At 41.3% G+C, this 21391-nt stretch overlaps 1 protein-coding gene across 1 annotated transcript; it reads left to right on the top strand.

Moving 5' to 3' along the window:
- The first annotated feature begins 2489 nt into the window (after window positions 1-2489).
- On the top strand, window positions 2490-4080 carry Fancf (FA complementation group F). The gene has a single exon (XM_037199211.1). The coding sequence runs from the start codon at window positions 2729-2731 to the stop codon at window positions 3818-3820; it is 1092 nt and encodes a 363-aa protein (XP_037055106.1). The 5' UTR covers window positions 2490-2728; the 3' UTR covers window positions 3821-4080.
- The last annotated feature ends 17311 nt before the right edge of the window (window positions 4081-21391 follow it).

Genomic DNA, 21391 nt, shown 5'->3' with positions numbered 1-21391 from the left:
AAGCAGACCGTGCCAAGGCCTATATACTGCAGAAGTACATATTAACAAAACCCAAACCAGCCAAAATGTATGAGCCACACACTGTAAGACAGGGCTTGTATTAGCTAGGTACATTTAAATAAAATAAAATAAACCTCAGATTGTCAAATGCAATTGGAAATATACAGGGTCCCACACTTGTAAGCAGATTTAGAGTAAGGACTGTGTTCATTCAACTTTTCTTCATGGGAAAGAAACTGTCCCACAAACATGCCTGGTGTTCGCTCAGCTTGGACTCATTGCTCACTTTAGGATATGAAAATTCTTTCTGAATCCTGTAAGCCTAGTGACTGCAGGTACTTCCTCTGGCCACTTCTGAACTTATTTTAGTTAGTAGAGAATGTTATATAGAGAGAGGCTTAAGGATGGATTCCTAGACTAATCAGTAAATTAAGACAGGGGTTCATTAATGTGATCAGTTAACATTTTCTGGCCCTGCCTATGGAGCTCAGCTAGCATCCACACCCCAAAGCACAATGGCAGTAATGGGAAATTTGCATTAGTTACTTTCGGTTGCTATGATAAAACATCATGACCACGGCAGTTTATAGAAGGGTTTATTGAAGCTTACGGTTCCAGGGTTCCAGAGGGGCAAGAGTCCACCATGGAGAGGAGGCCCCGCAGCAGGAGGCCCCGAAGCAGGAGGCAAGCACAGCAGCAGTGAAGCAGGAAGCTGAGAGAGGCATGCTCCCCTGCAAACATGAAGCAGAAAGAGAGGAAACTGGGAGCAGGTGAGGCTTTAAGCTCTCAAAGCCCACCCTAATGACACACTTCCTCCAGCAAGGCCTCACCTCTTACATCTTCTCAAACAGTGCTACCAACTAGGGACCAAGTGCTCAACATCTCTTACTGAACACACCACAGAGCACATATTGAAAGTAACAAAAATCCACATGGTATGTTACATATATGATTTCCATTCTTCCCAGAGCCCTCGGAGGTATGTGCTTTGTGAAAATGTCTATTCCTTAGTTGTTTATGTTGCTCAACTCCTGTGGTTTGAATGAAATGCTATTTTAATAAAAATTTCCTAATACTGGACTTCCATTTTCTGTTATAATTTACCACATATCAGGAATTTGCAGAGCATAACCAGCAGGTGGAAGATTGTTCCTGGCATTCCCAGCACACATCATACACTTCTTACACTTACATTTTAATTTCTGTGATTTCTCTACTTGATTTTACATTATTCCCTGATAGTGCAAACATTTTTGTGGGATAAATCAAAGGCCAGTCTATAAAACCTTCCAGAACTTTATCCATTTCCAACTGGTTTTTAAAAACACCATACTTGTAATTTTAAAAATACACAAAATCTGATTTGCATTATGCTTATGTGGGTTTGGGGTCCTCATAATTTCTGCCTCAAATGCATAGGTTTCTTGAAATTAAGGTACTTATCACCTTTCAACCTCTAGTTTAAGTTGTCTGAGTTTAATGGAACACTGGTTCCAAAATCCAAATAGTGCTTTCTTCTAATGGGAAATCGTCATAGGCATGCATATCTGCTTAATAAAAATGGCTACTGTGAAATAAATAATTACTCACTGTGATGCTGAGATTTAATATAGAATCAGGTTTGAGAAGGTGAGCAGAAAGGCTTGGAAATGATGAGGTTTCTCTGCACTGTCCCAACCACTTGGAACTGATGCTGGTTTGGACTTCTCATCCTGGATTAGATCTGGTTTTCACTCTAGCATTTTAGGACACGTTAATGGATCTGATGGTCTTGGGGCTTTTACAGAGCTGTGTCTTTTGGGCATTCAGTTGAAAAGAGGGTTTAACGAGGCTTTCCCTAACACCCAAGATCTAGTGACTCTTATTTTATCTACCACACATGAGGTTATTAGTTAAATGTCGCTCTTAAATGGAATGTTAGCACTTCCTATGGAACGGGATAGCATTTAACTATTAACTTTATTGTTCTAATCCTATTCTCCACACACTATTACACAACGTGACTTAAGTATTCAATAAGTGAATGAACCAGTAACAGCTGCACACCTGCTAAAAGGTGGGCTGCTCCATTGGGTGTAATTTCTACCAGCCAAGCCAGGAATTTAAGACCTATCATACAGTTAGATTAAAATAAAATCACAAGGCCAAACAACATAGTCTGGGCTAATGGATAAACGAAACTTGCTTAACTATATGCTTTGATAATAACACCCAGAATTTAGTACAGACTCTGGCATAACTAAGCAGATTAACTTGAGCATAAACATTTCATCACGTGCTTGGCCCAGAGGCCTCAGGGCAGTAATGCCATTTACTAGGTTAGTTGAGGCAGATGAATTGCAAGTTGAAAGGCTGCCTGCTCAATTGAGTGGGAGAATAATTACTCAGAATAAACAAATAAGAAAAAAAGAAGCCCGGGGATGCAGCTGTGTGGTAGCATGCTTGCCCAGTCTGTGAGGGCCCTGGTTCCACAACAAATACCTGGAAAATGGGCTGTTTGAGAGCTTTGAGCTCGCACGCAGAACACATCCGCACTGCGATGAACGTCACCTCCCTTTCGGGGAAGCGCTCAAAATGTCCACCAAGGCCATTTTCATAACAAAAAGGGCACGTAAAAGCCTGGCGCGCAAAAGCCCACCAATGCGCTCCCGGCTAGCTGGAAGCTCGCAACGTCCTTCCAGTTTGTTTTTAGCGCCAAGGGACCCGGAAACCCCGTCGCGAGACTGACATGGGCGTCGTCCAATGGCAGGGCACGCTAAGGCGGGCCCTCGCGCGCACGCCCAATCGGCTAGCTCCTTGGAGCGGCAGGGCGGAAGCTGCCACCATGGAGCCGCTAATGCAACAGATAGAGTGCTTCTCCGGGGTGCTGGCCGTGTCGTGTGGGTCGGTGGTGCGCTCCTGGGATGCGACGACCGTGCGTAGGGCGCTGCAGTGGGCGCGCTATCTGCTCCACGTGTACCGACGCTTCGCGGACCGCGGACGCGCGCGGGAGGCGTTAGAGAGGCGGCTCCGGTCGCGGGGCGGGCCGCCCGGGCTGCGCAGCTTCGCGGCGCTGGAGTTTGGGGACGCGCGCCTTGCCCTTCGCCTGCTGAGGAACCGCGCGCTCGCGCCCGCCGCCGCCCACGCGCTGCCGAGCCTGCTCTTCCCCGGGCCCGCCGCCGACAGAGAGGACGACGCGCCGCAGTCGCGCCTGGCGCTCCTGGCGCGCCGCGGGAGCGCGCTGCACCTGCTGCTCCGCCTCGGCGGGGACGCGCCCAGGGGCGCGCTGCTGCGCACGCACGCGGAGCTGCTGTGCACGCGCCTGCACGAACTGGGCGGTGCTGACCCCACGGCCCGGCGGAAGCTCCTCGATGCGCTGTGGGCGCGTGGGCCTCGGGAGCACGTGCTAAGCGTGGTGGGCGAAGCGCTGCTGCGCGACGCAGACTCTACGGGTGCGGATGAGACACAGGAACTGCTGCGGTGGCTTCTAGAAAGCCCCGAGGTCTTGATCGCTTTCTGCCGCCAGCTGCCCGCCAGGCGCCTGGCCTCCTTGGCGGGCCGCCACCCAGCGCTGTCTCGCGCCTACCTGGGCCTGCTCACAACCTGGGCCACGCAGCTGCACTATGACCTGCCCAAGGGCTCCTGGGTCCCCACGCAGCCTGAGGACATGCCCTGGGACGAGTTGTGCCTCCGGCTGCAGAGCATGTGCCAGGCCCCACCACCCCTGCAGGAAGACGTACTGGAGACTCTGCGCTCCAGCAAGGCGCTGGATGGAGATTTCGAGGTTCCCGGGATGAGCATCTGGACGGACCTACTGCGGGCCCTGCCTGGTGGTGCTTGACAACATGTGGGAAGAGGTTCTTAAGTCCCAGGCCGAGCATCTGGACACACCTGTCTCAGGGAGGCATAGAGGGAACAACAAACATTCTTCTTACCCACGCATCTATTCTATACACAGTGTCCTGCTGCTGCTTGACTGTACACTTTACAAAATGTCAGCATTCTCACCAATGCCCTGTACTATATCGTCCCACAACCTAATTATTTAGATGCCAACTTTAAGTGCTTCGTAATACAAATACAAATATTTTTTTAAAGTGATGTATGATGTCTTGAGTTTTCTAGATACTGGAAATAGTGTTATTTCCATTCTGGTGGTGGATCCAAGATCTTGCCCATGTTAGGCAAGTGCTCTACCACTGAGCTACAGCCCTACCCTTGGAAGAATTCTTCAAGCCATGGAATTGTCAGCTTGTTTTGTATAAGGCTAATTTGTAAGAATAGTAAAAATAGATACACTTTTTTAAAAGAAAAAGCTTTAAATTTTCCATGGCCACGTTTTTTATCTGATTGATTTACTTGATTCCTGACATTCTCTTCACTTTAATAGTTAAAAGTTTTGTTTAACCGGAAACACGTGGTGGCATCAAATGTTAGTTTCAAGGCTGACTGGGCTATAGTCAGATGTACCTTCCTTAACCTGTTTACCGACCTTCACGTGCGTTAAAGCTGTGTTGTTCGGAAAGTTTGGCCCCTCTTTTGTACAAGTCACTGCTCTCAAAGTCAAAATGACAGGATGTTGGCTTAAAGCATTTCTTGAGTACACACTGAAGTGTTTAGAGCACAGTAAATGTAAATATATCCTTTTGGGTATTTGGATTGGATAATAAAGGAATCAGACCTAGTGAGTTAGAGAATCGAGGCTGTTGGTTTTAATGCGGCAGCACAATGTTATTAAGTGGTGCTGTTACCGGGCGAGAAAAGCAACGAGGCACGACAAAACCCGCTCTAAGAGTTTTAGTAGGAGAAGGGAGGGACAGAAGAGAACGTGACCAGGCCTGTGGAAGACACGTGCATGGGGGGAGGAGGCTGTGATCTGCTTATGGATTCCTCTGCACATGTGCATATGGGCTTACGGAGTTATGCCATGAATGCGCATAGATTTCGTGATCGTGCTGTGCCAAATTACACGATCACGCAACAAACGGATTATGTAGGACGTAAGGCCCCTTACTTGGCTACTAAACTGCGCATGTTGCGGTCATGTAGGGCAGGGGGAGTGGCCAGGAATTCCAACAGAGGCCACTTATGCCATTTATCAGGTTAATAGCACCAACATGGTGCCATCACTAAGGTATTTGACTCAGGTTTTCCTCGTGTTTGCTGGATGGAGACTATTTGGAGTGTTTTGTGACTAAAAACCCAACTTCATTTGTCTGCTTGAATGTTCTAAACTTAGAAATAAGTAGTTTTTTTTAGTAAATAGCTTTCCAGGGGTCAACATAACTTTCTCCATGTCCAAGATAACTGAGAGTAAGAGTTTTTGGTAAATAGGCATAACACAAAATTCTTAATTCTAGAAATGGAAATAAAGCAAAAGGACATATAATGTAGATTTTTTTAATTCTGCGTTAGAACCTGAGTATAAATTATGACTAAGTACTTTCTAAGATATAATGCAATACCAGATTTTATATCCCTGTGCTCAGATTCCTTTTTCTAACACTGATCTGTGTAAACCATCTTTGCACCTTCTGTATTCTGACAGGATTCCTTTGTGCACTTACACAGGAGTGACAGCCATATTTTCAGCATTTTTAGACATTGTCTTACTCTATTCCAGTCACTCTCATCAAAACATACATTTTCCTTTTTCTCCTGGATCCTGGCAGCATTTATTATTATTTTTTTAATGAAGTTAGTCAGTATCTGAATTCTATTTTGATGTTTTAGGGTCTCTGTAGCCCAGTTAGCCTCTAACTCACTGTCTGCATATGCTAGCCTCAGGCTCCTGCAGGATTCTCCTGCCTCAGCCTCTCAATGCTGAGATTATAGGTGTGAACCAGCACATATAGCTAAATCTGTGTATCTGTTTCCATGGTTTTGAAATTTTAATACTGTTGCCTCTCACTCGTAGCATATTTTCTGCTATTTTACTTTTGTTGCAGGAGAAAACCAAGTTTCATATAGTAAAGTGCATCTTGATTCTCTTACACTTTTATCAGTTCATTTCAGATGATTGTGTGAGTTCCAAGATTGTGTTTCCATTCATTTACTTACTGGTTTTTGTTTATTTGTCTTGATTTTAGGATTCTTTTGGGAAACACCTCATGGTGATAAACATTTGTATCTACAAATGCATGCCTGGTTCATGTTTGAAGGTGGTTTTGCTGTGCACATCATTTTCAGTTAACAATCGGTACGTCAGTTCACTCATCTCTCTTTCCTTATTGGTAGAGAAGGGAGTCCTCAGGCTGCAGTTCCTTTGTAAGTGGAGTTTTTTGTATTTTAAAGTGATCCTTAATTCAATATCTGCATCCCCACCACTTCCTCTCTGTTCCTAATGTTCCTAATCTCGCCTGTGATTGGTTGGGCCTATACAGAAGGTTTATACTACCCAAACCCTAAGCTGTTTCCTGGCTGTCTCCATGTCAGTTTGTACTGCTGTGGAAACTGCTGGTCTCCCATGACCCATTTCCCACTACTGATACTCTGCCCCAGTTTCTACCTGCAAATGACTACCCAGCCTTGGGGGGAAAGTTTCCCAACTCCATTGCAGTTACACTGGTTTGGGGCACCGTGTGAGTAAGTAGAAGTAGGACCTATATCACATTTTCCCCTTTAATGGGCTGACATCAGCATGCTGCAGTGAGTTACCTGGTACCAGAGCTGGAGAGGTTGAAGGGATCACCTGCCTAGCTACTATGAAGGAAGAAAAATGTTTCTCTTTCTATATGCCTCTCTTTTTATTCAAATGATTGTTTTGGGATGTGGGTACCTATCTATGTTATATCAGCAGTGCCTATGTTACTAAGTAGTATTGGCAAGGCCTTGGTAATTCAAGGCCTTGATATTTAAGTTTAAATATCACTTGTCCAAAATTTCATTTGGCTTCCTTCCTCTAAAATTGCCTGGCATGTACTCATATATATGTGACATATCTCACATGCTTTTTTATGATTCCAGGATTAGTTTCTAGCATTGTTTTTTTTTTTTTTTTGGATTTACTTTATCTTTAAATGTGTGTATATATGTGTCTGCATGTGGATGTTTGCATGTTAGTATAGATACCCTTAGATTAACTCAAGAAGACCCCCACATACACCCAGTATCCTTCCAACTGCCCAGGTACGTGGAGATCAGAAGGGAAAGCAATTGCTTTTTGCTGCCTGCCTTGACCCTTGCTTGTGAGTACATATACTCTGTATGTGTCTCTCTGGACAACATTCTCAGTGAGAACAAGACCACTTCTGACGTTTTCTCCTTGAGCAGCCAGAACCACTCCCCACCCCCCACCCCCCAGGCTGCAACGGACACTCACAAGTAGCTGAGCACTATGCTCGCATGAATGGAAATAGGGCAAAGATTTGGTGAGAGCATTATCACCAGGGTCATCTGTCTAAGAAGTGTAAACCATTTTAGAGGTGATTCAGGTAGAATGAATCTGAACAAGAATCAGTTCCAATACATGGGGACTTTCTCAGATTTCAACCCAGCAGCCTTAAACGCTTCCCAGAGTTACTTTACTGCTTCAGAGTTGAATCTATGTTCATCCATGCCATGATTATGTCTGAGGGTAGCCTGGGCTACATAGTGCATTCAGGCCAGTCAGGGATGAGTCACAGGCCAGTCTGAGTTGCTTATGAAATCCAGGCTAGCCTAGGCCATAGTATAAGATCCATGACCTCCCCTCAAAAAGGCTTTTTTTTTTCTTGCCATGGAGGAATTTTCAAGTTTACTATTTCTTGCTCTCCTGTTTTTGATTCATGCTGTATGCTGAAGTTCAGAAGTAGAAACAGGTTATAAACAGAGTGATCCCTCTCCAAAAAAATTATGCATATAAGATAGTCATTATTGACACAGTTAATTGATGTAAACACTCTAAGAAGCAACCATTGATTTTTCTCCAGATTTAATTGGAGATGATCAATTACTCTATCTGAAGTGTGGCACCACCTCATTTATCAGATGCTCATTGCCCTAGTGGGCTAGGGGTGCCCTTTTGACTTCGTCATGTCTCAGCCCTAAGGGAAGGAGCTTAAATCATTACGGTGATGGCTGGCTCCATCTGGCTCCGGGAGCTTCATTGCTCTTCATACTTCGGTTAGGTTTTGAGTTAAAAGGAGCTTACCGTGTCTAAAGTCCCATTGTGGTTGTGTCACTGTCTTTTCACACAGTGAGTGATCTGAACCCCACCCTGAGACAAGTTCCACATGCTGTGACTTTCAAGTCCAAAGGAAACCCCAAAAGGCAGTCCAAATATCCACAAAGGACTTCTCAAAAATGGGAGCTGATTTCGTAAGTTCCTGAGGAAAGCTGGCTTTTCCCTACCCACTGAGAACGTTCCTATAGTGTAGGTTGAGTTCGTTTCTGGATATATGGAACTTTGGAGTTTAGGGAATTGGGGTGTCCTTTGGATCTGACTGTGATCACAGGTTTATAGCATGAAAACCAAGTTTACATTTTATGTTTACCTCTGATACAAAGGCTCTGTTGAACTCAGAATATCATCTGTGGTAACCTCTAGATCCTAGAGTTTTAATTTGAATTGGCTTCTACACAATATTAGAAGACAACTTGTTCCAAAGGCAAATTCTTGTCTGTGTTTATCACAATATCCTTTATGACCCTTCACTTCTACATTCAAGTGGCAATATTTTATTCATCTGGTAAGCACTCTGTCACTCTGTTGTTGAGATTTAATGTGCTAAAACTTATTAAAAGTCAGATTTCCATAATAAACTATTTTTGTGTTTTAAAGTGATCTTGCTGGGTTGCCCAGGCCCGACCTTGATCTCAGGGTTTCTTGGCTCTGTCTCCACAGCAGTGGAGATTACAGATGTGTGCTGCCATGCCTTGCTTATGATTTATCTATATTTATATTATGAGCCAAATGTCTCATATTTTTAAACACTATAGAGAAAGTAGAATGTAAAAACAGGTTTATTTTAGGTAAATACTAGGTCTGTTCTTTCCTATGCCTGCTCAAAGCTCTCAGACTTGGATGGCTGCTGAAATATTCATTACTGTACTGAGCTTTTGACATAATATCAATAACTTTGGTAAGATAGTCTGTGCGAGGCTATGCATATACTTAGAATATTGACACAGTGCCCTCAGGGATATCAGCTTGTGTGCTGTTAGCTTTCAGTGAATGTAGATGTAACCATGGGAGAAAATGGCCAGATTTCTTTGTAAGTCCCAGACACATTCAGTACCCTAAAAATCTCTGATGTTAGTTTTTAAATTGGCCTCAACAATGTCCCCAGTCCGTAGGACACTGAACAAAAACCAAGACAAGTAGAGGAAAGAGGTTTGTTTGTAGGGAGCAGGGGTGCTGGAGGGATGGAAGGGGAGTCGGGAGGAGGGTGTAGAATCCACAGTGCACATGTATGAAATTGTAAAAGAACAAAGTCTACCCAAACATGGTAACTGAATCTGTATCTACAACTGAGCTTTAGACAGTCCTTAATACATTAACAATTAAAAAATGTTTAAAGTAAAACCACGCGTATTAGTTGTTTTATCATCTCTTCTGAAAGTAAAGAGATTTCCTAATTTGGAATACTTCATAAATAATTTGGAATACTATTGTAAAAAACAAAATGCAAAATAATTTGAGCAGTGGTTTTAGCCAAATACTCGGCATTTTGCCTGAGCAGAAGCAGCAGTGGGATAAAGGTGCAGGCAAATGTGTGTTCATTTCTTTCTGGTCCGTTCCCCAATCAGTGCAAAAGCATGGGTCTCTGACGGGGCCAGTTTGCAATTATTGTTGAAACAACACAATAAATGACAAGTGACTAATAAGCCATTTACAGCAGATACATGGCATAGTCCACTGGTCAGCAGATGAAGGTTGCATATGGGGTTGCTATAGTAACCAAACTCATCTAGCCCAGACACCATGTTCTAATTATAGCCAGGAAGCCCTGAACCCCGTGCGGTTTAAATTGGCCCCTGTAGATTTAAAATGATTTCATTGTTGTTACAGACGTTAGCTAAGGAAGAATATTTGAAGAATTTATATTATAGCTGGATTTACTGGCTCGTTCTACAAAGGGATTATTACCATGGCTGTCACGACATTATAATTCAAAAACGTTTTTTTCAAGACTCTGTTTTGATGTTACAGGAAGTAAAGGGCAGAAGGAAACAAAGGGGTAGATGGTTTAAAAGCTTGTTAAATGGCTTGAAAACCAGTTCTCATAGCACCATTTCCGGAAAAGCGTGGACAGTTCTTTAAGCTCCCATCTTGTTTGCATAGAGTTGGGCGCCATGCCATGCCATGCCGTTCTTTGACAGAGCACCAGGACCATGGCTATTCCAAACCTCCTTGTCACACTTTCTAGAACGGGGCTTTTGGTGACACGCGGCCTCTATCTGACAGTGCGTTATTACTTAGCCAGAGACACAACTTGAGACAGGCTTTCTTCATGCCTCTAAAAGCTCTGTGATACTGCCTTCTCTTCCAGGTTTCTCATGAAAATTGTCATCTGCACTGGCTTTTTCTTCCACAGGTAAAATGTCAATTCCGACTGTTTCCACTTTTTCTTTGACTATCTTTTGCGGAACTTCAATGCCGATGTTATTTTTGGATATAGTTCTATAGAATTTTGTCCTATTTAGTTACATATCATATTTTGAATCTATATATGGGGGGTATCTTTTGCCAAATTTGAAGGAAAATGTTACCATTATGTTTTAGAAATTTTTTTAGCCTCACTTACTTTCTCTTTCCTGTACTCTAATGTGGTGATGTTGGAGTTTTGTTTGTTTGGGATCAGCGGGTCCTTAAGAATCTGTTCATAGCACATATCCCTACCCCTCATCCACTCTCCCTTGTTCCATTTGGGTAGTCTCTACTATTTTACCTTTGAGGGCATTGATTCTCTCTGGCCTCTTCATTCTGCCCTTGACCTTGTCCACTGAACTTGAGTTCAGTAATACGGCTTTCATTTTAAATCTAGACTTTAAAAAGACATTGAAAAAGAAGGTGAGCTATTTGAGAAATGATGGGGAGTCATAGATGAATATGATTAAAGGACATTATTTACATGTATGAAGAAGTAATAATGAATAGCACTTTGTACTAATACATACAATCATTATTTTTCTTTTCTTTCTGCATTGAAGCTTTCCCCCAGTTTGTTTCAAGAGTGTCTGAAATTCCTCGGATCGTTTTGGAGTTCTTGCTCTGAAGTCTCTGTTGGGTAATTGCAGCATGGCTGTTGTCTCTGTGCTAATCTCTCTGGGCTCTTTCCTCCTTCGTTTCCATGGGACACATTTATTTATTGTTCCACCTGAAGTAAGGAAAATACCCATCTAACCCCTCAGAGGTTGCTTAGCAGAAGATGTTTGAGACATTAAAGAAGATGAGAGTTTCAGCAGAGGGTATTGACCCGGCTCTCCAAGCCTGGGCCTGAGTTATCACTGAAGTCCTCAAAAGTGTGGCCCCTCTGTTTCTCACACAGTCACTTTTATAGAGGGGGTCTCCACTGAAGTCAGATTCTCTGATGAGTAAATGTATGAGAATGTGTGGATGCAGCCCGCTCTGTCTGGTACTTGGATGTATATACTTCGTATGGAAATCAGTCCTCACCTGGTGACCTCAGCATGCGGGAAGTTGAGGTGGAGGATTACCACAAATTAGAAGCCAACCTGAAGTACATGGTGAGTTCTAGGCCAGCCTGGGCTATGGAGTGAAGCCATACTGAAATAATGTGCTTACTGAGAATTTTGCTCATAGAATTCGTACCTTAATGTATAAATAAATGTTCCTATAAGTAAAATATAAGATCTTTTACTTATAAACCTACTATTGGTAGGTTTATAAGTAAAATATCTAAAGGAAACATTTAAATATATTTAATACAATAGACCATTTTGACTTTGTGCACTAATCTATAGTTATAATGAATAAAACACAGTTTCTTGTATACATGTTTTACTTTGAGTCATTTCTAGTCCTTATGTCTTATTCTAGGGGGAAAATTATTATGTAAGACATATTTCTACTGAGTATAGGTGACTAAGACCGAGTGTAGAATTTGAGAGAGCTCCTTTGGTCAGATTTCCAGAAATGTATGCCACCAGTCAGATCCTCTCATATTTAGCTTTACCTAAAGCTTTTTTTGTCAAGTCATGCAGACCATCCATCACTATGATTGACCACTATGTGTGGTCAACACAGTGTTGAGTGTGAATGTTGTCTACACATAATTGGCCAAATCCTCATGTTTTACAAATCAGAGGAAGTATGAACCACACAAACATGTCGTCACTTATCCTCCAAGCTCAATGGCAGGAGATGTCTACATCAAGACAGATCTCTTTATCAAAAAGAACGGAGTTTTCTTCAATCATTCCTGAATTTAGTCCTATTTCAGCCAATCTATAGCTTCTGTGGTATAGTACTCTGAGCATGATAAGAAATTAACAATCACCTAAGACAAATATTTTATCACATAAAGATTTATTCCTTCATAAAAGCCATGTTAACTTTTGAATTATTCTAACAAAGTAACATACAATAAACTACATGATTCCAAGTTGCTTATTCCATAAAGTTATCAAAAGCAATTTCATTCACTCATGAGGCTTAGAAAGCCATGATTCACTGTTATTCATTTTCTCACTGCATCTGTAATCAGGACCCAAAGTTACATGTTTTCTAAGTGTTTAATATATGCCAAATGAACTTATTACTTATTTGATCTATTACTTTTCATACAATCCTGTTTAGGAATTTGTATGTTAATGTGTAGATAGTAAATATGATATACTAAGGCCTTAAGCAAGTCATTGTTTCTTCAACTCTTAAACTAAAGCAAAAGTAAGCACATATGACTTGAGCTTAGGCCCTAACATGATAAAAGCCAGAAGAGGTTCAAGGGTTAAACTTTGCTGTTTGTTCTCATATCATGATGTTTCTTGAAAAGCAGATGAGCTATGCTAACATACAATATTTGTTGACAGTTTCTATAAAGAAGAAGGCTGGTCTTTTCTAACTTTGAAAACACAATTAAAATTAAAATTGTTTTCAAAAGAGAATTGGCAAACTTTGAAGGTATGTTTTCAACCTAGAGTCCTTAAAATACTGGATGGATCGTTAACTTCTCAGCACCCCATTTAATTCAGAGTGTATATAGCATGTGTAATGACAAAAATCACAGGATTGCAGAGAAAATACTTCTTTATTGACTCTGATTCTCTTACTAGTTTCATAAGCTATCAAGATTAAGCTATAAAAATTATCAAAACTATGAAACGACCAAAAACAACAGAAAAGCCACATATCTTCAGCTACAAGAAACATTGCCATGGGGAGAGAGATTCAAATCAGATTGGATGCTTTGACTTCCAGCCACACTGGTGACATCGGGCTTGATTGATAGCACCTGTGTTCAGGGTCACATGCTGGGCTCAGTGTTTGCTGATTGATTTCCACCAGCTCCGCCTATGGGGAAGGAGATCTTGTGCCCGAACTGCGCTACACTTTCCACTTGGAATATTGCTGTGTGAATCACCAGGAGAACAAAACAGTCACAGAAGGTCTGCATAGCTACCCTATTAGTTCAGCTGGAGTTCTGGCTTAACAGGGCTTGGAGAGAGACGGTGGGTGTGACCATCCACATTTTTTACCTGGCATATGGTTCCTTGTGGAGGCAAAGAAATCCCTCCTGCTGGTTTGGTTAGTTCTCATGTTTATGGCATATAGGAGTAGGCTCAGATGGTAGAGCCATACAAAGCAGTTAATCGCAAATATCTTTTAAAAATGGTTTCCTTATATTAGTTCCACATTATATAAAATGCATCGTATATATTCTGCCCAAGTTACCACATTTATCATTTAAAATCACAGAGGTTCTGGGTATGCTTTCTTCCTTTTTATTTTCAGTCTAAACTAAAGCTGAAGAAGCATTTTTATAATGGGAATTCCATATGTATAAGCAAAGGTTTCTGTTCCTGTTAGCCCTGGCCTCTCAGACTTGAAAGACCTTCCCAGCATTGCTGCAGCCTGCAGAGCCCTCCTCAGCGTCCGTCTCACAGTGGAACCAGGCAAGGACCCTCAGATACTAATACAGATCTGTCTGTCACGACTCATAACAATATCTAGATTTTCAAAGTTTAAAAAGAATTTAAATCCATACAAAGAACCAAAACACTAAACTTAGTCTCATATTGCCACGTCACCGCTTTGTGACCACTCGTCATTACCCAGAAGTACTCAGTTATAGCAAACTGATAGGTATAGTTTCAAGTACAAGAGAAATTTTCAAATATATATCTCCTAATACCCTTTTTCGTTATTTTGAACTTTTAAATTATATATAAATTACTAGCTCTGATCATCACCACCACCACCTAATGCATTACTTCTAATGCTTACATAATGCTCTATAATAGGACACATAATTATATATTATGATTCAGATTAAGATGCATAAGTACACATATCCTATATGATCTCTGTGTATATATCCTGTATCATCTCCATGACACTGAACATAACTATATTTCCACTTTATTGCTGTAAAGTGACAAATCTCTTTTCAAACTTTTTTAGAATTTGTTTATTCTTTAATTGTCAATCAAAATGCAACTGGATACGTGTACATCTGGATTATGACTGGATATGTGTATACATTGTGAAAGACTAAGTCAAGAAGCTGAGCACATACACTACTTCAAATTCTGATTTTGGTGATGAAAATACTTGACATTGCTGAGTAGTAGTCAAACCCATAGTGCGTTCTGCTAGCTGTGGTCAGCATGGAGAGTTTGAGCTCTGTTATCTCTCTCTGCGATTTTTTGCCTTTTGATACTGTCTCCAGCCTCCTAAACTTCAGTATCTATTAACCAGCACTCTACTGTTTGCAGGAAATCAACCTTTCATACTCCACATAAAGCGAGGTCATGTGTAAGTTCCTTTAACACCATCTAGTACCATGCTGGTCTCTTGAGAAAGCATTTCAGTCTTTTTAAGTGTCAATTAATATTAATTGCATATGCACACATGAGCATATCTTGTCCATTTTGGATGGATTCATATGTATATATGAGCTTTGTGTTTAATTAATTTAAAGTTTTTTTTTAATTAATCTAAGCTTTTGTGTTTAGAGGGGCAAAGGAGATCCAGTCTTATCAACATCACTTGCAGAACACTGAAGCCTTCTCCTACTGGTCTGTGTTGTTGACTTTGAGGCAGGGTCTTATGTAGCACAGGCTGGCCTCTAACTCACTGGTCTTCCTGCTTCTAGGATTACAGGCCACATATTCACCACCACACCTGCCTGTGCTGTTCATTCTTCATCATAATGTACTAGAAAAATGTGTAGGCTTTTCATTCTGTTTGATCTCTTGTTTTTTAAACTTTCTATGTCTTTATAATGTAAATTGATCTCTGGTAAGAGAAGATGTCTTGTATAATATTTTTGCCAAGATGTTTTAGAGTAATCTTCCATGGTTTATGATTTAAGTCTTACTCATTTGGTTTTGGGATTTACATCTTGGTGATTTATAACCATTCTTATCTGGGAAAATTGTTTCTTTTTTTACTTCAAAGGTTTTTTTTTTTTTTTTTTTTTTTTTTAAGTTTCTTTTTTCAAAGGTTTTTTTTAATGATTTCCTGTTATATTATTTAATTTATTATTTATCTTAAATAACTAGGTTTTTAACATTACTTGGTAAATTGTTCTTATGCATTTTGAATTTTGACATGTTTCTAACCCTTGGTTCTAGAATATATTAAGCAAACCTAATTGAAAGGCAGCCACACCTGTCAATCATTTTTATAATAAACTTTTTTTGCTGTATGTAAAATCTTTGAGCGTATTCACACACATACATTTGTTGGTTTATGAAGCTTCTGCTGTTTGGACATTGTTATAAAATCTGCCTTGTATAAATGAACTCTCAAAATTTAATGGGAACATAATTAATACCCTTTTCTTCAAATATGAGTATTTTAGTAACAAACACTGAAGGTAGGATCTGGTACTTTCGGTTCTTTTACTTCATGTTCAGTTGTGGACAATACTGAACTACATTCAGGTGCTTGACTTAAAGGGACACTATTTTTACTCCAAGTGAATCTGTGCTTAGCCTTTACCTTTTTTGCAGTCAGGTTATTAGAAATGGATTTGCATAGCTGCTTTGGACATAACTCATCATTTCATTGACTCAGTTCTGCAATCATTCACAGTGGTTTATTTCAGAAAGTGAGAAGCCAAGTGAAAAGGGGGAATAATTGTTGTATCATAAATACTTTAATAAATGTTTTTCATGATGAGGTACCTTTTTTTTCTCATTCCTTTCTCTGCTACACAATTCTAGGTTTTACCTAATTTGGTCATAAATGGTCTTTATTTCAATGTTAAAGATATCCTGGTGTTGCTAGCACCTCTGGCTGTATAATTTACTGGTTCTGCAAGTTGAAAATGAATGTTTTAAAAATGCAAAATAATAATAAAACCAAAGAGCTCATGTTGAAAAATACCTGTGATTCTCAGGAAACACTGGGTCTGTCCATTGTCTTACAGTGAGAAGCTATAGGTCCTCAGCCACTCGTGACAAGTTCCTTCGGCTGTTGCTGGGAATTGGACGTAAACAAAGAATTTGACTCATGGGTTGATGTTTAGTAATCTGGCATCCATCACTTTGTGTTCCCTCCCTCCCTCCCTCCTTCCCTCCCTCCTTCCCTCCCTCCTTCCCTCCCTTCCTCTCCTCTCTCTCTCTCTCTCTCTCTCTCTCTCTCTCTCTCTCTCTCTCTCTCTCTCTCTCTCTCAGTTTGCCTTTGACTTCCCAGACCTGTGCCTCTTTTCACAAGACAGCCATCAATCACTGGGAGCTGCTTCCCTAGCACATGTAAGAATTAGAGGTGTGGGGTCATATGTTTATACTTCTCTCACTTCTCTGGGTGGTTTGTGACAAAGCAGTAAATCTCTAGCTCTGTTTCCCTACCTGTGAGGTAATTTACTTTCTAGAGCAGTAGTTCTCAACCTCCCTAATGCTGCAACCCTTTAATACAGTTCTTCGTGTTGTAGTGATCCCCCAATAATAAAACGATTTTTTTGGTACTTTATAACTGTTATTTTGCTACTTTTAATAAATAGTAATGTAAATATATGTGTTTTCTGGTGGACTTGGGGGACCCCTGTGAAAGGGTCAATCGACCCCTCAGTGGTCAAAACCCACAGGTTGAGAACCACTCCTAGAGGGTCCCTGGCTACTTTTCTGCCGGACCTTACTAAGAGCTGACCCCTGGTGGTCTCCTTCCCAGGTCAGTCCCCAACTCTGTTGCTTGATTGACCCCTTGGAATACATCCTTATTCTGCTTATCCTGAATCTTATCTCAAGGTCTTTATTCTTAGCAAGAAGACAGAAGACACAGAAGGTAGAGGCCATGTAAGTTCTGTCGTCATGGTCCCCGCTCACCTTTGGTCTTCCCCGGGAAACAGGTCGGGACACTGCATGTTTTCTTTTCCTTGCCTGGAAGTAGATTTTTCTAGAAACCAATCCTACATTTTTTCATTACATTTGTTTCCTCACAAAGTCACACTTCTGGGCCTCCTCTACTTGTTAGTTTTTTTCAGGAGGTTGGGAGTTTAATCCCCAGAACTCACATACAAAGCCAAGTGTTGTATGCACGACCGTACCCAGCACTAGTAAGACTCAGGAGAATTGCTGGAGCCTCCATGCTACAGGCCTACCTCAGGTTCAAGGGAGTGAGGTAGAGGGTGAGAGAGCAGGACATCTAAAATACTTCTCTGGTGTAAGCAAGGACTTGGGTGTGAGCACCTGCACATACATACCCATACACACACTCATAGAAATGTGTGTGTGTGTGTGTAGCAGGAATCTTAAAAGTTCTTGTTAATAAAATCAAACCTGAGGCCAGTTATTGGGGTGAATGCTGGAAGATCAGAGAGACAGAACAAGCCATAGAACAAGCTCACCTGGCCAACTTCAGCTGGTCTTGTTTCCTCAGACTGGAAGCCTCTTTGTCCTCATATCCAAATGGCTTTCAGCTAAACTGTGCTGCTCAAAACCTAAAAGCTTATCCAGCAAAATACTTCTAGTTTCTGGTCCTCACACCTTATATATCTTTCTGCTTTCTGCCAACACTCACTGGGATTAAAGGCTCGTTTTTCTGGGATTAAAGGCGTGAGTCACCATGCTTGGCTGTATCCTTGAACAGATGGATTTTTGCCTCTGGAATGCTAGGATTAAAGACATGTGCTACCACTGCCTATCCTAATTATCTAGTGGCTTTCTGTTCTCTGACCTCAGATAAGTTTATTAGGGTACACAATATTTTGGGGAACACAATACCACCACATGTGTGTGTAGAAATTTAAGACAGATTCAGTAGTGTTTCTGTCTATTTAACTAGTAAATGCAAGTGCTAAAGTTTGAACTCATGTCTGTGACTTCAGTTCATGGCATCACTTAACTACTCAGGAGCATCATCTCATAGATGTCCGACAATGAGGAGAAAGCTAGACCTGTGCTTCTGGGAATGCGGTCAGAAGGACAAGACCATCTTTGTTGGCTATTGCAAATACACATTGATTGTGGGTTTTACCCTAGAGCTCCTGACTTAGAATCTGAGGTTTCAACATTCTTGTTTACATTGTTTTGAAAACGTGTTGTTGTATATCTTTATTCTTGGTAGAAATTCAGGTGATTGGTAACATTTCACAAACTTTCACTGAAAATTTTGGGCAAACTTTGTATTAATTAGAAGTAGAAAAACATGCTTGCTCTTAAGGTATTTACAGTTGGATCCAAAGGAGTCATCCAACGAAACAGAAGAGACTCAACCAAATTGTCAGTCTGAAAAAACTATAAATTATGGAGTTGCTTATAGAGTGAAGAGAGGTCTTCTTTGTAGAAAAGTCCACACCTGTTGTGTGCCTGCACATTTCTGTGTGCTTAACACGAGACTGCTAACAAACACAGTATGTGATCCTGAAGATATAAGCCCCAAATCACACCTGATTCAGCACCCTAACACCATGTCTAGATTCTAGGATGACCAGACATGCACCATAGTTTATAAAGGAGAGAGAAACAGAGCTCATTTCCAACTTAATGCCAAAGGTTAAAATGGAAACTTGCAAATACCTGTTTGAAGAGAGAAGATGAGAAGTAATGATTCAGCAGAGCACTGATGTTTCGGAAGGTAACAGTCCCTAGCTATTACTGCCCTTGTTTTGAACTCCTCTGTGGCTTTAGTAGAATACAAGGCAGTTCTAAAACTCTTTGCTTAAAAGGAGGTCAAGGATCAACTCAAGTGTTATCTTGGACAGACTAAGGCTGTTTCTTTGCATTTTATAGCTAAAATCTTGAACTGACTTGTGTCCATGAAAGCCACCACATTAACAGAGAGTTACAGAACTCTGCACTTTAGTGCCAGGAATAAGGTTCTAGAACTCCAGATAACCACTGTCTTGGCGCTGCCACAGAAGTTCCTCATGCAGCTTCACACACAGCTAAAAGCTTTTAGAAACAAGTCTTCATAGTTTGTCAAAGGCTGGCATCACTTTATGTAGCCTTCTGATATTCCAGTTAAGCAAGCTTGCTTCATTCATTCATTCATTCGCTCATTTGCTTATTTATTTTCCTGAGTAGAGTCTTGCCATGTTGCCCAGATCCCCTTACCTTAACTCTCCGAGTGCTAGGAGTACAAGTGTTCCTCTATAGCCACACCAAGCCCTGATAAAGCTGTTTTGGAAGGAAACTTAGATTTGAATCTAAGTATAGTCCCCATCTTTTATCTTAGCCCAAGTTAGTAACTCACTCTTAGCTGGCATCTGGGTCATAAGAAATGGCAGTGGTATATAGTACACAAGGTAGAAAGGAAAAGGCAGAGAGGCAGTGTTGAAGAAATAAGACTCCATTCACATATTAGTCAACATGGTCTGTTCAGTTCTGATAGTAGCGCAAATAGTAAATATGGCCCGTCAATGTTTGTGTTCCTCCTTCTCCCATTTCCTTCCCACAGCCGCCCTGCGTGTGTGCGTGCGTGCGTGTGTGTGTGTGTGTGTGTGTGTGTGTGTGTGTGTGCGAGCGCGCGCGCGCGCGTGTGTGTGAATTTCTCTTTGGATAGAGGATACAGGACTCTTTCCCCACTGGAAATGGCAAGAGTCAAGAACTCTTTCTCCGCTGAAGTGCTGTGACAGTTTCTCAACAGTGTTTTTGCATGTCAGCCATAGGTACTCCCATGTGATCGCCTCCACGACTGTGGGAACTGCGTTGAAGATTCAGAGTAGGAATATTAGGAAACTAAAACAGTGATCTCAAATTTAAAAAAAATTGTTTAATGTGGAGAAGTGTTTCCATTTTTAACACTAGAATAATTTAAACAATGTATCAGTTTTAGAATTTAATCTGTTTTCACCCATAGAAAGATCAGGAACAGAGTTTAGTTGGAAGTAATGAATTTTAAACAATGCCTCTCTTACCATAGAGTATAAATTTTCTTTCATTTTTTTACATTTATTTATTTATGTCTGTGAGCATGTGTGTGTGTCTGTGTGTGCACATGCATATATGATACATGCACATAAACTAGGAGAGGTGTTGGAACCTCTGGAACTGGAGTTACTATGGTTATGCTACCACGTGGGTATTAGGAACTGAACCCAGGTCCTCTGGAAGAGCACCAAGCACTCTTAACCACCGGACCATCTCTCTAGCCCCAAGTTAGCTACTATTTTGCAAGAAAAAAAAAAAAAAGATCTGAGAACTCTAGGCCTCCCACTGCTGGAATAGACTGTTGGACCAGCGTGAAAGCCACTATGGAGAGCAACCCCACTTGGCCAGTCAGACTCGCTTGGCCTATGACATGAGTGACACTCATGAAGTGCTAACGGGTCATATGGCTGAGAGATTGATGGTCATAGGGGTCCAGGGAGATGGCTCAATTGGTAAAGGGCTTACTGTACAAGCCTGGGAACCTAAGTTCTGTCACCAGCAACCATGTAGAAAAGGGGTGGGCTGTGCTTGTAATCTTGGCACTGAGACGACAGGTGGATCCTTGGGGCTTATTTGGTGCCCAGCAATCTGAGCCCAATGGGTGTGGGGCAAGTTCAGCAAGAAGACCCTGTCTCAGAAAATAACGTAGGGAGTTATTGTGGAAGACAGCACCCATTGCTGACCTGTGCTCCTCACATGCATGCACACATATACATACATGCAAGAAAAAAAAAAAGAGAAATAGTCAGAGTGAAAATTCTGGTTAATGGAAATATAACTGCATAAGCATACTATTGACAAATGTAGTTACAAACGAGAGTTCCCGCACTCCACTGCACCATTACCCTGTTAAAGTCATCCTATGGAATAATGAACTTCTTATTATGGGAATCTAACCTTGTAGCACCAGGATTCTGTGCATATTGACTAT

This window comes from Peromyscus leucopus, chromosome 1, assembly GCF_004664715.2.
Source record: "Peromyscus leucopus breed LL Stock chromosome 1, UCI_PerLeu_2.1, whole genome shotgun sequence".
Taxonomy (NCBI): Eukaryota; Metazoa; Chordata; class Mammalia; order Rodentia; family Cricetidae; genus Peromyscus; species Peromyscus leucopus.
Note: the sequence above shows the minus strand (reverse complement) of the source record. Positions and strands in the feature narration are given on the sequence as shown.

Bases quoted from the DNA above. Each gene is read 5' to 3' on its own strand.
- Fancf (XM_037199211.1), top strand. From the start codon at position 2,729: ATGGGCGTCGTCCAATGGCAGGGCACGCTAAGGCGGGCCCTCGCGCGC.